General features: G+C 35.0%; 1 protein-coding gene across 3 annotated transcripts; it reads left to right on the plus strand.

Annotated features, from left to right (window-relative positions):
- Window positions 1-3,920: 3,920 nt before the first annotated feature.
- On the plus strand, window positions 3,921-9,136 carry LOC126725772 (protein CNGC15b-like). 3 transcript variants are annotated; one of them, XM_050430705.1, is made up of 9 exons: window positions 3,930-4,076; window positions 4,296-4,715; window positions 4,805-4,874; window positions 5,060-5,597; window positions 5,690-5,902; window positions 6,750-7,042; window positions 7,500-7,611; window positions 7,806-8,042; window positions 8,134-9,136. In XM_050430705.1, the coding sequence occupies exons 3-9, from the start codon at window positions 4,822-4,824 to the stop codon at window positions 8,797-8,799; spliced, it is 2,112 nt and encodes a 703-aa protein (XP_050286662.1). In that variant the 5' UTR covers window positions 3,930-4,076; window positions 4,296-4,715; window positions 4,805-4,821; the 3' UTR covers window positions 8,800-9,136. The 3 variants fall into 3 exon arrangements, with proteins under 3 accessions (XP_050286647.1, XP_050286662.1, XP_050286655.1); XM_050430690.1 differs by lacking the exon at window positions 4,296-4,715 and having other exon boundaries at window positions 3,921-4,076; XM_050430698.1 differs by lacking the exon at window positions 4,296-4,715 and having other exon boundaries at window positions 3,931-4,076; window positions 4,789-4,874.
- Window positions 9,137-12,470: the final 3,334 nt, after the last annotated feature.

Here is a 12,470-nt window from a genome sequence, read left to right on the forward strand (position 1 = left end):
TCTTAAAATAAGTCATATTTTTTATGTTGACTAAATATAATTTTCATTTGACTCATTTATTCTAATAGTACCAAATATTAGAAAATATGGAAAACTATCTTTACACAATATTTTCCATAAAAACAAACAGAGCGTAAGTGACAATTTATTACTTAGTGCTCATCACTAATATCATTTTTTTAATCATCAATAACAAGTTATCGCTACAAATTTGTTCCAAAAATATTATGTATACACTATACAACATTACTAATAAAACAATGACACAACCCCAAGGGGTTGGCTCGCTTAGTAGTTATTAAGTTCTCATGATATTAATAAGATCATGAATTTAAAATCACATACCAATATCTTGGGGGCCACTTTTACGCAATTCCTCCCTATAATAATTCAGTATGTGTAGGATGGGAGACTTGTTTGTTAAAAAATAAATAAATAAATAGTGATACTTATTAGTTTTCATTTGGCATTTTCCAGCTTATAAAAGAAATGAATCAACGTCATGTAAAAAACCATGGGACAAGACGACAATGTCACGTTGGAGACCAACTCCTTACATCGCAATCTATCTTCTTCTATTCTATAGTGTGATTGAGATTGACTACTACTACATGATCAAAATGGTATGGAGACCCTTTTCCTTTATGAACTTCATTCTCAATCCCACAAGATAGAGGGTACGTACGTTGGATGTGAACTTGTCCCCGCCAAGTACAAGCACGTGGTTATGTAATGCAATTAATGAATGGTACAAGAGGTATTAATTGTGTGAACTATGTGCAAGGGTTGGTTTCCAATCTCCATCGGACACACTCTGTTTTTTTTGCTTTTTTTTTTTTTTTTTTTTTTTTTTTTTTTAGGGAAAAATATTTGTTTGTATTTTTTTTATATGAATTTTGCTCATATGTGTCCTTAAAGCATTTGTTAATGAATTATTTAAAAAAGTTTTAATACCACTTTTATGAAAAATATAAAAAGCTATCAAAAAAGTTAGTTACTTTTTTTTTTTTTTTTTTTTTTTTTTTTTTTTACAATATAGAAATTTTACTCTAACATAATCTAAGTGTATATTTGTGTGAAGTTCCCTCTGAAAACTTGAACCCAGCCCGATCCTTACCTCTCACACCCCACAAGTACTTATACTTGTGAAGTGACTATCATCGCACCAAAAGTGTGAGGTTGGTGACTTTTTATCTTCCTATAAAAAATTTCTAAAAATATTCCTAATGAATGCAGACAAAAATGTCTTATGCCCTTTTCACCCAAATTATATAGCCTTATGCCTCCCTTCCCAAACTAATTAGGGAAATGCTTCTCTTTTGTAACTCGATATGAAAGTGCCTTTTTTGTGACACTCGGGCCCAAGGATCCCGGGCCGAGTAGTTTGTTGTTTGATGGACCGGGTTTTGATTCACCACAGCTAACAGGCTGTTTAAGAATCAAGTATTGCACAGGGCATGCTTCCTACAGTACATGTAAACTGACAAGCAAGGATATTTGTATCGAAAGACAAATCAAAACAGCAAAGTAAATGCAAAAATCAGAATAACAAAGGCACAAAATAACGTTATAAGGATCCTTAAATCAGTGAGAAATATTTCATTGAAACTTTCTTTGTTATGGTCACAGTACGCTCACCAAGACATGATACAAGATTCAAGCAAGCTCAAAAATTACAGTCTTGAATGACTATTCTAACCTTCAAGACTTACAAAGTTTGATTCTTTTTGAATCCGAGTATGTGCAATAGTGACTTTTATAGGATATCGGGAAGTAATGTTATTAACTTTTCCTGAGCTTTCTCTCCTTTCTCAGAATTTTATCAATAGCTCTTTCACCTCTAAAATCTCTGCCTTCTTCGTAACCTTTCCCTCCCTTTTATAGTGATATTTTGGAGTGTTTTGTCCTCTGGTTAACAGGGCATGTACAGTGCCCATCACTCAGCAAGTTCTATACCTTGTTTTCATCCTTCCCTTCTTTTCAGCTTCGACTTCTTTGAAAGTCCATGGCTAGTTACCTATTTCAGGATGTGCTAAGGTCACACCTTTCTCAATCCCTCCGTTTGGCAGTTCTTCCTTTTTGCCTTTTTTCCCAGCCAGGTGGAATCCCATTCTGCCAGTTTGAAAGTCATTTGTTGCCATTCCCTTTTTCGTATTTCTCTATTCTAGTTCCCCGAGGTGCTTCCCACTTGCACCATGAGAGGTCGCTGATTCTTTCTTCTTTTCTTGCTGGGTCGCTTGGCGCTTGTGGCTTTTACTCTGTTTCTTATTTTTCTTTTTGTCATTTTCTTTCGAACTGTCTTAATCTTTCTTTGACTTTACTTATGCGCCTAGGAGGATCCGCGCCTCTTGGTGGTCGTTGAGGATCCTAGCTATTTCTTCTTCAATCTCTTGATGTGGGCTTCTCTTCCTTCTTAATGCTTCTTTTAGGCTTCAAGCCTCTTGGGCCTACCACTTCTTCTCTTTCGTGGTCCCCTTGCACCTGCTTCCTTGGGCTTGGCTTATTTTCTTTTGGGCTTGGCTCACTTCTTTGGGCTTGGGCACTGTGATCTTTTTAGACCTCAACACTCGATTTTCTCAAAATTGAGTTAAAAAAAATAAAATAAAATTCTGGAACCCTATAGTGACGTTTTTAAGGAGTTAAAAAAAATAAAATAAAATTCTGAAGTCCTATAATGACGTTTTTAAGGACTTATAGTGACGTTTTAAGGACCTATAGTGACATTTTGTAACTCGATTTCATGGAGCTCGAGTTACAAAACACCACTATAGATCCTTAAAAACGTCACTATAGGGTTTAACTCAATTTTGAGAAAGTCGAGTTCAAAAAAGGTGCATTTTCCTAATTAGTTTGGGAAGGGGGGCATAAGGCTATATAATTTGGGTGAAAATGGCGTAAGGCAATTTTGTCCTAATTAATGCCATTATAGCATCTGTTAACTTTTCCTTTTTCTATATTTGAGATTCTGGAAAAACACAAATTACAGTAAATTTTTTTTCATAAACAATGGAAAACAATTCTGATAGAGCGAAAAATGTTTTCAGTAACATTACATACTCAAGAGATAGGAATATTATAAGTTACAGAAATAGGAATGTGTTAGATACCCATTTTGTCCAATTCGTCGCTCGATCTTGAAAAATTGATGACAACAAACTTGTTATACACCAGATTAACTCAATATGTTATGATGAGCAATAAGCATGTACATAATCAAAAGTATAACAGAAGTTGAATATCCATTCCCTAATCTAATGCATGATCGTGTGAATATACACACACACAAAACATGGAAAATCCAAAAAAAAGAAATCCACAAATTACATTTATTGTCACATTAAAACTTTTATAAAACTTGTAATAATTTTGAAATTTTTCATTTTAACTTCTATTTAAACCCATTTAAAAAAATTAAAAAAAATAAAAACGTATATAACAGATAAAACCGTGTCAAGATTCCATAGGCATGCGTAATCTAAACTCTAAACTCTAAAGTAGTCAACTCCTCCTCGAATCTTTACAAATAGCTAGTAACAATTAATAAATAAATAAATAAAATAAGCAAACGAATCATATTCTTCTCGAAATCAAAACCTTCTTTAGCTCCATTCTTTTTTCTTTTCTTTTTTTAGCTTTTTTTTTTTTTTTTGGCTGAATTTTCTTTTTGTTTTAGCTCTTTGGTCTCTCACTTCTCTACTAAATTTATGTTAACACATACTAATCTGATCCGTAAGTATCATGTAATTAATATATAACTATATTTGCTTTCTTTTTCTTCTTTTTTTTGATCCAATATTTGCTTTCTTTATTGAGCATATACTCTGTCGTTTACTTAGGACTTTTTTTTTTTTTTTTTGAGTACAACGTTTACTTAAGACTTAAGAATAATAATATTGAAAAGTGTTTCTCAACTCTCGTATCACTGCCCTTTCCACTTTCAGCTTCTTTCTCATTATATTTTCCCTCCTAAAATATGTTGCTGAGAATAAGTAAGAGTCACGATAGGTAGCCAAGAGAAACATAGTACAACTGTTTGGGGTCTTGGCTTAGCTTTTGTGTGACTGAGGAAAATGCTTGTAAGTTAATCTCTCACACCTCTCATAATGCTCTTAATTTCCCTTGTATGTCAGAACCACTTTTTAAGAAATCACACTTGCTTGTTTGAATCATATCAATGTTAGAAGTTAGAACCCCTTAATTATCATTGTTTCATTCTTTCCCATCTAAACATATCTTTTTTGGTTTCTTTTTTAATGTCACTTATTGTTAATTTGGTTTTATTCTTTTCTCTGCAGAATTTTTAACTAAAGTTTTGTGTAGTATAAGTTGTATAACTAGTTCGTTTCATTCATGCACCTGTTGGCCTTAAATTATGAAGGTACCATAAATAATTACACATTCTGGGCTCATTTTCTGTACATTTAACATTATAAAACCAATTTATGGTTTAACTAGTTTCTTTTTCAAGTTCAACTGATAATCTATTTATGGAAAAAAAATCTCTAAAGGAGCAAACTTGTTTGTAATAGTAAAAGAAATTGATCACATATATTCCACTTGCCCTACTGGACTAAGACGGTGGAAACTGGAAAGCCATTATAGCTTCATCTCCAAGTTGCTTTATTTCTGTCTCACTCATTCACATGATTCCTGATGAGACAAGCCTTCGTGAGCCTTTTTCTTTTTTCCCCCTTGTGGCTTCTAACTCATGGCAGGTCAATTTCAGTGATTCAATGCTTGATGTTTACAAATGGTTGATTCGTGGCCTTAATATTTATACACCTCAAGTCTTCTTGTATTGCAGAACAATTCAGTTAACTAATGCCACACTCTTGGAAAATTGCAATGGGCTATGAAAGTTCAAAATCTATAAGGTTTGTCTCCTCCTTAAATAGTTGAATTTCTATAGTTATTTCCTATAGAATTTCAATTTTGATCACCTTCTAAATTATTTTTTGCAAGTGTTGGTTTCAGGTTTATGCTCAATATGTACTACTGCTAAACAAATCATGTTTTACTAGGATTTTCACTTCTAAAGAATTCATATTTTTATTTTCAGATTTCAAGATGATTCTGAATCAACAAAGCTTCATGCAAATAGTGTTAAAGACAAGGCTGATGGAACGTGGATACTGGACCCAGACACGATGAAGTATGAAGAGGAGGTGCCTAGGAAGACTGCAAAATCCTTGAAAGCTAAAGTACTATCAAGAGTCTTTTCTGAGGACTATGAGAAAGTGGGGAAGAACATATTAGATCCTCGAGGACCTATCATTCGCCGATGGAACAAGATATTCTTAGTAGCTTGTTTAGTTTCATTGTCTCTTGATCCTTTGTTCTTTTACTTGCCGGTTGCTCAGGATGAAGTGTGCATTGCTATAGCAGTATCCCTTGAATTAGTTCTTACATTCATTAGATCACTGGCTGATGTTTTTTACATGATTCAAATTTACATTAGATTTCATACAGCTTTTGTTGCACCTTCTTCTCGTGTTTTTGGGAGAGGAGAACTTGTCATAGACTCTTCCAAGATTGCAAAAAGGTACCTATGCAAGGGTTTTTTTATTGACCTAATAGCTGCCCTGCCCCTTCCTCAAGTAAGTCACTAACTTATGCTTATAAAGGGCCTTTCCATGACATAATGATGGTTCTGTATATAACAATGTGATTTTTTTCCTCTTTGTTTCAGGTGTTAATTTGGATTATTATCCCCAATCTTAGGGGTTCAACAACGAGAAACACCAAAAATGTCCTTAGGTTCTTTATAATATTTCAGTACCTCCCTAGACTATTCCTTATATTTCCACTCACAACACAAATTGTCAAGGCCAATGGTCTTATGACAGAAACACCATGGGCAGGTGCTGCATACAACCTAATGCTTTACGTGCTGGCAAGCCATGTAAGTATAAAGAGAAGCCCATTTTATAAAGATTTTTGGAGCACAGTTGCATATACAATAGATAGGCTTTTCTCTTTATCAATGTCATAGTTATACACATAGGAATGGTCATTCTTATGCTTGCATACTGTTACTCTTCTCTTGTATCAAGTAAGCATATTCATTGTATCCTTAGACATTAGAAATTTCACGAGTACATATATCTTGTTGCAAGTTTGAATTATCATTTCTTTCTTGTTTACTTTACAATTCCAGAACTTTGCTTTTTCATTATGTTGTTTGTTTATTCCCCTCCTTTCATTGAATTCATGCGTTTGTTTGGTCAATTATAAATTAGTATCTCTGCTTGGCCGGCTATAAAGGCCTTTGTAATAGATGGAGAATTACTAAATTGACTATCATGGAAGTGCCTTTGCTATAAGAAATTGACTATCTAGGTGAGTGTCTTTTTTTTTTTTTTTTTTTTTTTTTTTAATACTATGTTGAACCATTAGTGGATAAGAAATTGGGGCTTTGAAGTGAAGTGGGTGGAATGTTCAACATTCAATGATATTTATCCTGAAATTCATTCCAAATGTACCCACTCTTAGCCACCTAAGCCAGAGTCCAAGGGCATTTTCACTGAAAATTTAGCTTAGTGCTCGACTTTTTGCCAAGAAGATGGACAAAGAGACTTAGAAAGGTGTTTTTGCAAATTCATTTTCTCATTTTTTACATCCTACTAAAGCCTAATAGAGGTTAAACGTGCATACATCATATTTGTGGATGGCCAATTTCTCTGTTTTTTGTTCAAACATGTAAGTCAAGCTGTGACATTTAACCTGTTAATTTATCTTCTTTCAAAAAGGTATTAGGAGCTTGCTGGTACCTTCTATCAATTGAGCGACAAGAAGCATGCTGGAGAAGTGTCTGCAATGTTGAGAAGCCATATTGTCAATATGGATTTTTCAACTGCCACAGGGTTGCAGATCCTCATAGGAACTCCTGGTTCAAGTCAAGCAATGTATCAAATTTATGCAATCCAAATTATGGTTTCTATCAGTTCGGTATATATGGTGATGCATTGTTATTTGGTGTTACAAACTCACCTTTTGTCAACAAATACTTCTATTGTCTTTGGTGGGGCCTAAAGAATTTGAGGTATGTTTATCTCAACAACTCCTTCTTACTATGGGAACTTTTACATACTATATGAATATAAAGTTTACCACCAGCCTTTCTTCATAGCACCTGAAGCAAATTTTATCTGTCACACTTGTAGAATCAACTCTAGGATTAGAATTCATTAAGTCATTATATTTTTAAGATATTCCATCATGAAGCATGTAAGCAGCATCCAGACCACCAGATAGTTGCAAAGTTCCACTCCTAATTGTCTTCATTTTCCTGGCAATTGAACAGAGCACTCTGTTTTTTAGTCCAGAGCTTAGTTGGTGAAAAGGAAGGAAACCTTTTCAACCACACTCGCATCAACCAACCAAGCTGTTTCATGCCTACTCCACACATTCATATATGCCACGTCAACTACTAACATTCACCTATTTATAATTTAATCCCAGTGCTTTTTTAGTTGATGTGAGCAAATTGATGTATGCAGTTCCTTGGGACAAAATCTTTCCACAAGCACTTATGTTGGAGAAATAGTTTTTGCCATAATTGTTGCGACTCTTGGGCTGGTTCTTTTTGGATTACTCATCGGTAATATGCAGGTAACTCCTCCAATCCCCAAAACTATAGTTGATTTTGCAATTCATCAAACTTGTAAGCATCTAGCTTGCTTTCGGAAGGCATTTGAAGTGTGTCAACTGTTCACCTAGTGCCTGTGAGCTTGTCACTGTTCACCATATCTTAAAGGGCTATGGTTCTGCTTTATTATTCAACCTTTAACTAATTATACTGGCAGACATACCTACAATCCATAACTGTCCGATTCGAAGAGTGGAGGATCAAGAAAACAGATACTGAACAATGGATGCATCACAGGCAGCTGCCTTCAGAATTAAGAAAGTCTGTAAGAAATTACAATCAGTATAAGTGGGTAGCTACTCGAGGAGTTGATGAAGAAACTCTTCTCAAAGGATTACCTATGGACCTCCGTAGAGACATCAAGCGTCACCTTTGCCTTGACTTAGTTCGACGAGTAAGTCATTTGTTATTGATACTTTAATTTCACATTCTTTGCTCCAAATAGATATAACCCCATGTTTTCACTTTTCATATAAAACGCACAGGTTCCATTGTTTGATCAAATGGAAGAAAGGATGCTAGATGCAATGTGTGAGAGGCTTAAGCCTGCTTTGTGCACAGAAGGCACGTTTCTAGTGCGTGAAGGTGACCCTGTCAATGAAATGGTGTTCATACTCCGCGGCCATCTTGATTCTTACACCACTGGTGGTGGTCGAACCGGATTCTTCAACTCATGCCACATTGGCCCTGGTGATTTCTATGGTGAGGAGCTTGTATCTTGGGCCTTGGACGCTCGTTCAAATTCTATTCTACCAACATCCACGCGTACAATCAAAGCCATCACAGAAGTAGAGGCATTTGCTATTGTAGCCGAAGACTTAATGTTTGTAGCATCACAGTACAGAAGGCTGCGTAGTAAACAACTTAGACACAAGTTCAGGTTCTACTCGCAGCAGTGGCGATCGTGGGCTGCATGTTTCATACAAATTGCGTGGCGCCAGCATATGAAACGGAAGGAAGCAGCTGAGCTCATAGCCAGAGAGAACAATGCAACTAATGAGCCTGAACCCCCAAAGCCTAGCTTTGGTGTTTTTGCACCAAGGTTGACAGTGAGCACCAGATGGGGTGCCAATAAGAATTCTATGTCAGCTTCTGGTTTAGTTAGCTCATTACGGAAGCCCACGGAGCCAGATTTTTCTACAGATGAGTAATGAATGGAGAATTCTCAAAAATTGTGTCATGGTTGTGAGAGAGCTGTGTGTACCTTATTTTAGGCTACAAAGGGGGCTAGAAGTTTTTTTTTTTTTTTTTTTTTCACTCTTTATTGTTGCACATAGCTTTTTGAAATCGTGTTTTGGAAACATGATTTTAGTTATAATTGTGAAATTTTTGATTTCACCATTTTAACTAAAATTGTGTTTTGAAAAAACTATTTTAACAATGTGTATTCCCATATACACAGTGTGTAACTATCACTATTCTTTTGTATTTTTAATTATTTTTCAATGTACATTAAAGAGAAGAGTAAAGGAAGGCTTTACAAGTTTAAGTAACAATCTTTAATTTTAAGTAGAAGTGATGTGTATGGTAGCCAAACCTAAGGGAAGAAGAAATAGCAGATATTATCATATTAGTGATAACACCCTTTTGTTCTATTAGAGGAACAAAAGAAAATTCTACAATTTGGTAGCAACTTTTGACTTCTCTATGTTTGTAGGCCTTGTCAGGAGAAGCTGAGCATATACGCATCTTGAACCTTCCTTTTATTTATTTTGTTCTTGGGTTTAAAGTGTGTGTAGTTGCAACTTGCAATGTGGATAAAAGTCAAAATAGCCAGGGACTCAAGCTCCTTTGGTCTAAGGTTTCTCTATTTTCTTTCTCTATAGCTCGGAAATAGTGTCCCCCCTACTGAAATTCCAAAATACAATAGTAAATGATAATTCATCATCTTATATGTAAATAGCTTGTTGATCATCTTCATAAATAAATAAAAAAATTATAAAAATTAGTTTGTTGATCATCTTAATATAAGATTCTTTGGTATCCGTACTTCAAAAGATTTCTGGAAACTTTAGGAGAGTATGTTAACATCCTGAAGAGGCAAGTTTGCCTGCTTAACATACTTGCATCATGGACATTGATGCTAACATACTTGCTGCTCTGGAAAAGAGGCAAGTTTGGCTGCTAACATATTTGCATCCCCCTGGCACAGCATATGTAAATAGTATTTTTAACCCTCTCAAAAAAGAAAAAGAAAAATACCATGCTAAGAGCAAAGGACTTCAATCCCCATGAAATATATTTATATGACCAATGTTTATTTTATATTTATTGTTACACACAACCGTACACGCATTTTTTGCCTTGAAACTGTGACAATTAGTGTAGTATTTACCCTATTTATATTCTCATGTGATGCATGTGTACCAAGCTTAAGGCACAACCTCCAATAGTCTAGCCAGTAATCAACAAATCTCCACTTTGGATTGATTGAGCAAACGAAAAATCTTCCACCGCTTCCATCAAAACCTCTAGGATTAACTCAAATTACAAACCCAAAACAAGTCCAACCAAAAATTCAATGCAAAATCTAATAATTAGAGTAGCATGTGCAATCTCAAGCTAGTGATTTGAAGAGTAAAGCTATCACTACAAATCTTCTCCACAAGAGCAAATTGACTGGTTTGAACACCTTAAAAAGGAGGAAAATAAAAATGATAATAAAAGTACAGGACTTATCAACCTTTAGCTTAAAAGCACGATGCAATCAGTCAGTGCCACACTAATTTTCGCATAATGTTCTTGAGGTTGCTTTTCCACTCGTCATGTTAACAGAAAAGATTACAAGGTGAAAGTGCAAAACTTTGGGGTTGCATTTTATTAGTAGATGGGCCTTGTAATTGAAATGGGGAGGCCTTTATTGTTTGGGAGCTTTAATATTCCAATATATTTGTGTCTGGTTCAGCAAATGTATTACAATAGAGTGAGCAAGGTGGAATTAGTAAAATCGAAGTCAAATCCCAGTCCAAAATAAGGTTCAGTCCAAGAGGAACAGGATCATGAAAATGCCTTGTGTAGAGTCAGAAAAAGTTAAGCTTCAACTTTTAAATTCTAGGTTGTATTGTATCTTAGTAAATATTTGTAAATGACTCTACACACCTTCTAGCCTTAGCAAATTAAGTGAACATCATAAACAATCTTTTCTCCTAACAGTACCAAGATATGGATTGTTTTGGCCTATATGCCTATATGGATGCGTGGTCATTCACATGGAACCAATGTGACATTACCACACATTTTGGACTTACAATGGATTTTTTTTTTTTTTTTTTTTTTTTTTTTTTTTTTTTGGGTACAGAGTCTGTAGACATTACTTGCTTGAAAGTTGAAATTCTGTCTCTCCTTTAAAATAAATTGATCATATGTCTGAATTACACAACTAAATTGGAATAGGGTTAGAGATGGGTTTCATGAAGGTATAGTTAGGTTTTTTTTTTTTTTTTTCCTTCCTAAGTTACTTTTAATTTAGAGTTATGCACTGTAGTCTGCTCTTACAACACCATCCCTTAATCTACGTTTGGCTCACAATTTAGAAGGGAAATAAATTTAAAAAAGGAGAGAGAGAGAGAGGAAAAAACTTTTATTTTCTATTGCTGGTCATAAAGAGAAAATTAAAAGGATATCCGTATTTGGTATAACTTATTCCTTATACCTAACTTTTTTTAGAGAAAAAAAAAATGGATACATTACACCATCTTTCATTTGAGGTTTGAGATAATACATAAATTTCATTCTTGCTTTCATGAATAACATGTAACTTCTTGAGTTTTGATTTAAATATAAGTATCAAAATAATTACTTAATTCCAAAATTTTGAGGTTGAATGCTATTACAAATTAAGTTCAAATATTTTTTTTTTTCTAAATTAAATTCTTACCCAAAATAATTTAGGATGATGATGATTTTACAAATCAAACTAATTATATGATAAGGACAGTACAACGAAAAAAACAAAAACAAAAACAACATAATAATAATCATCATCATCTTAGGGGACTAGTAACAATGGTAGGAAATTTAGATATATATTATCTTTTTTATTTTTATTTTTTTGGTTCCTTTTCTCTAAGAACATTAGTATCTGGTATCTACAAATTATCCTATTTTACTATCTTTAAAGTTACTTTATCTATTATACCATACCATTTTACAACACACTTAACATCTCAAACTCTATTTTTTTTTTTTTGCCATTTTATTTAAATATTCTCTCTCTCTCTCTCTCTCTCTCTCCACTGCGACAATCAATTAGCAACACTAGAAAAAACCCAACTACACCCACACTCATCAAACCCACCACCACCTTCAATCACCACCTCCACCACCATCAATCACCATCCATGGCCAAAACATCACCAAAACCCATTAGCAAGCAAACCCAATACCACCCATACCCATGACCAAAACCCAACACCGATCTCGCAACTGAAACCACACCGATTCAGCAACCACCAGACCTAAGCCGATCTTGCAACCACCAGACACCACCATGGCAACAACCCACCCCACCACCACGGCAACACCCATCGAAACCCACCCAAAATCAAACCCATTCCAAAAATCCAAACCAAACCCATCGAAACCCAGCCACAACCATGGTTACCTGGCCACCACGGCCACCATTACCCAACATCGGAACCCATATCACCACCATCGTTACCCAGCCACAACCACGGTCCCACGCCACCACTGCACCTCCACGACTAAAACCCCCATGCCACCACAACCCATAACACCACAACCCATAACCCCACAACCTACCACAACCTAGACCTACCACACCGCCACCACCCATCAACCCAAAACCCACTCCCACACAAAT

The sequence above is a fragment of the Quercus robur genome, chromosome 1 (genome assembly GCF_932294415.1).
Source record: "Quercus robur chromosome 1, dhQueRobu3.1, whole genome shotgun sequence".
Lineage (NCBI taxonomy): Eukaryota > Viridiplantae > Streptophyta > Magnoliopsida > Fagales > Fagaceae > Quercus > Quercus robur.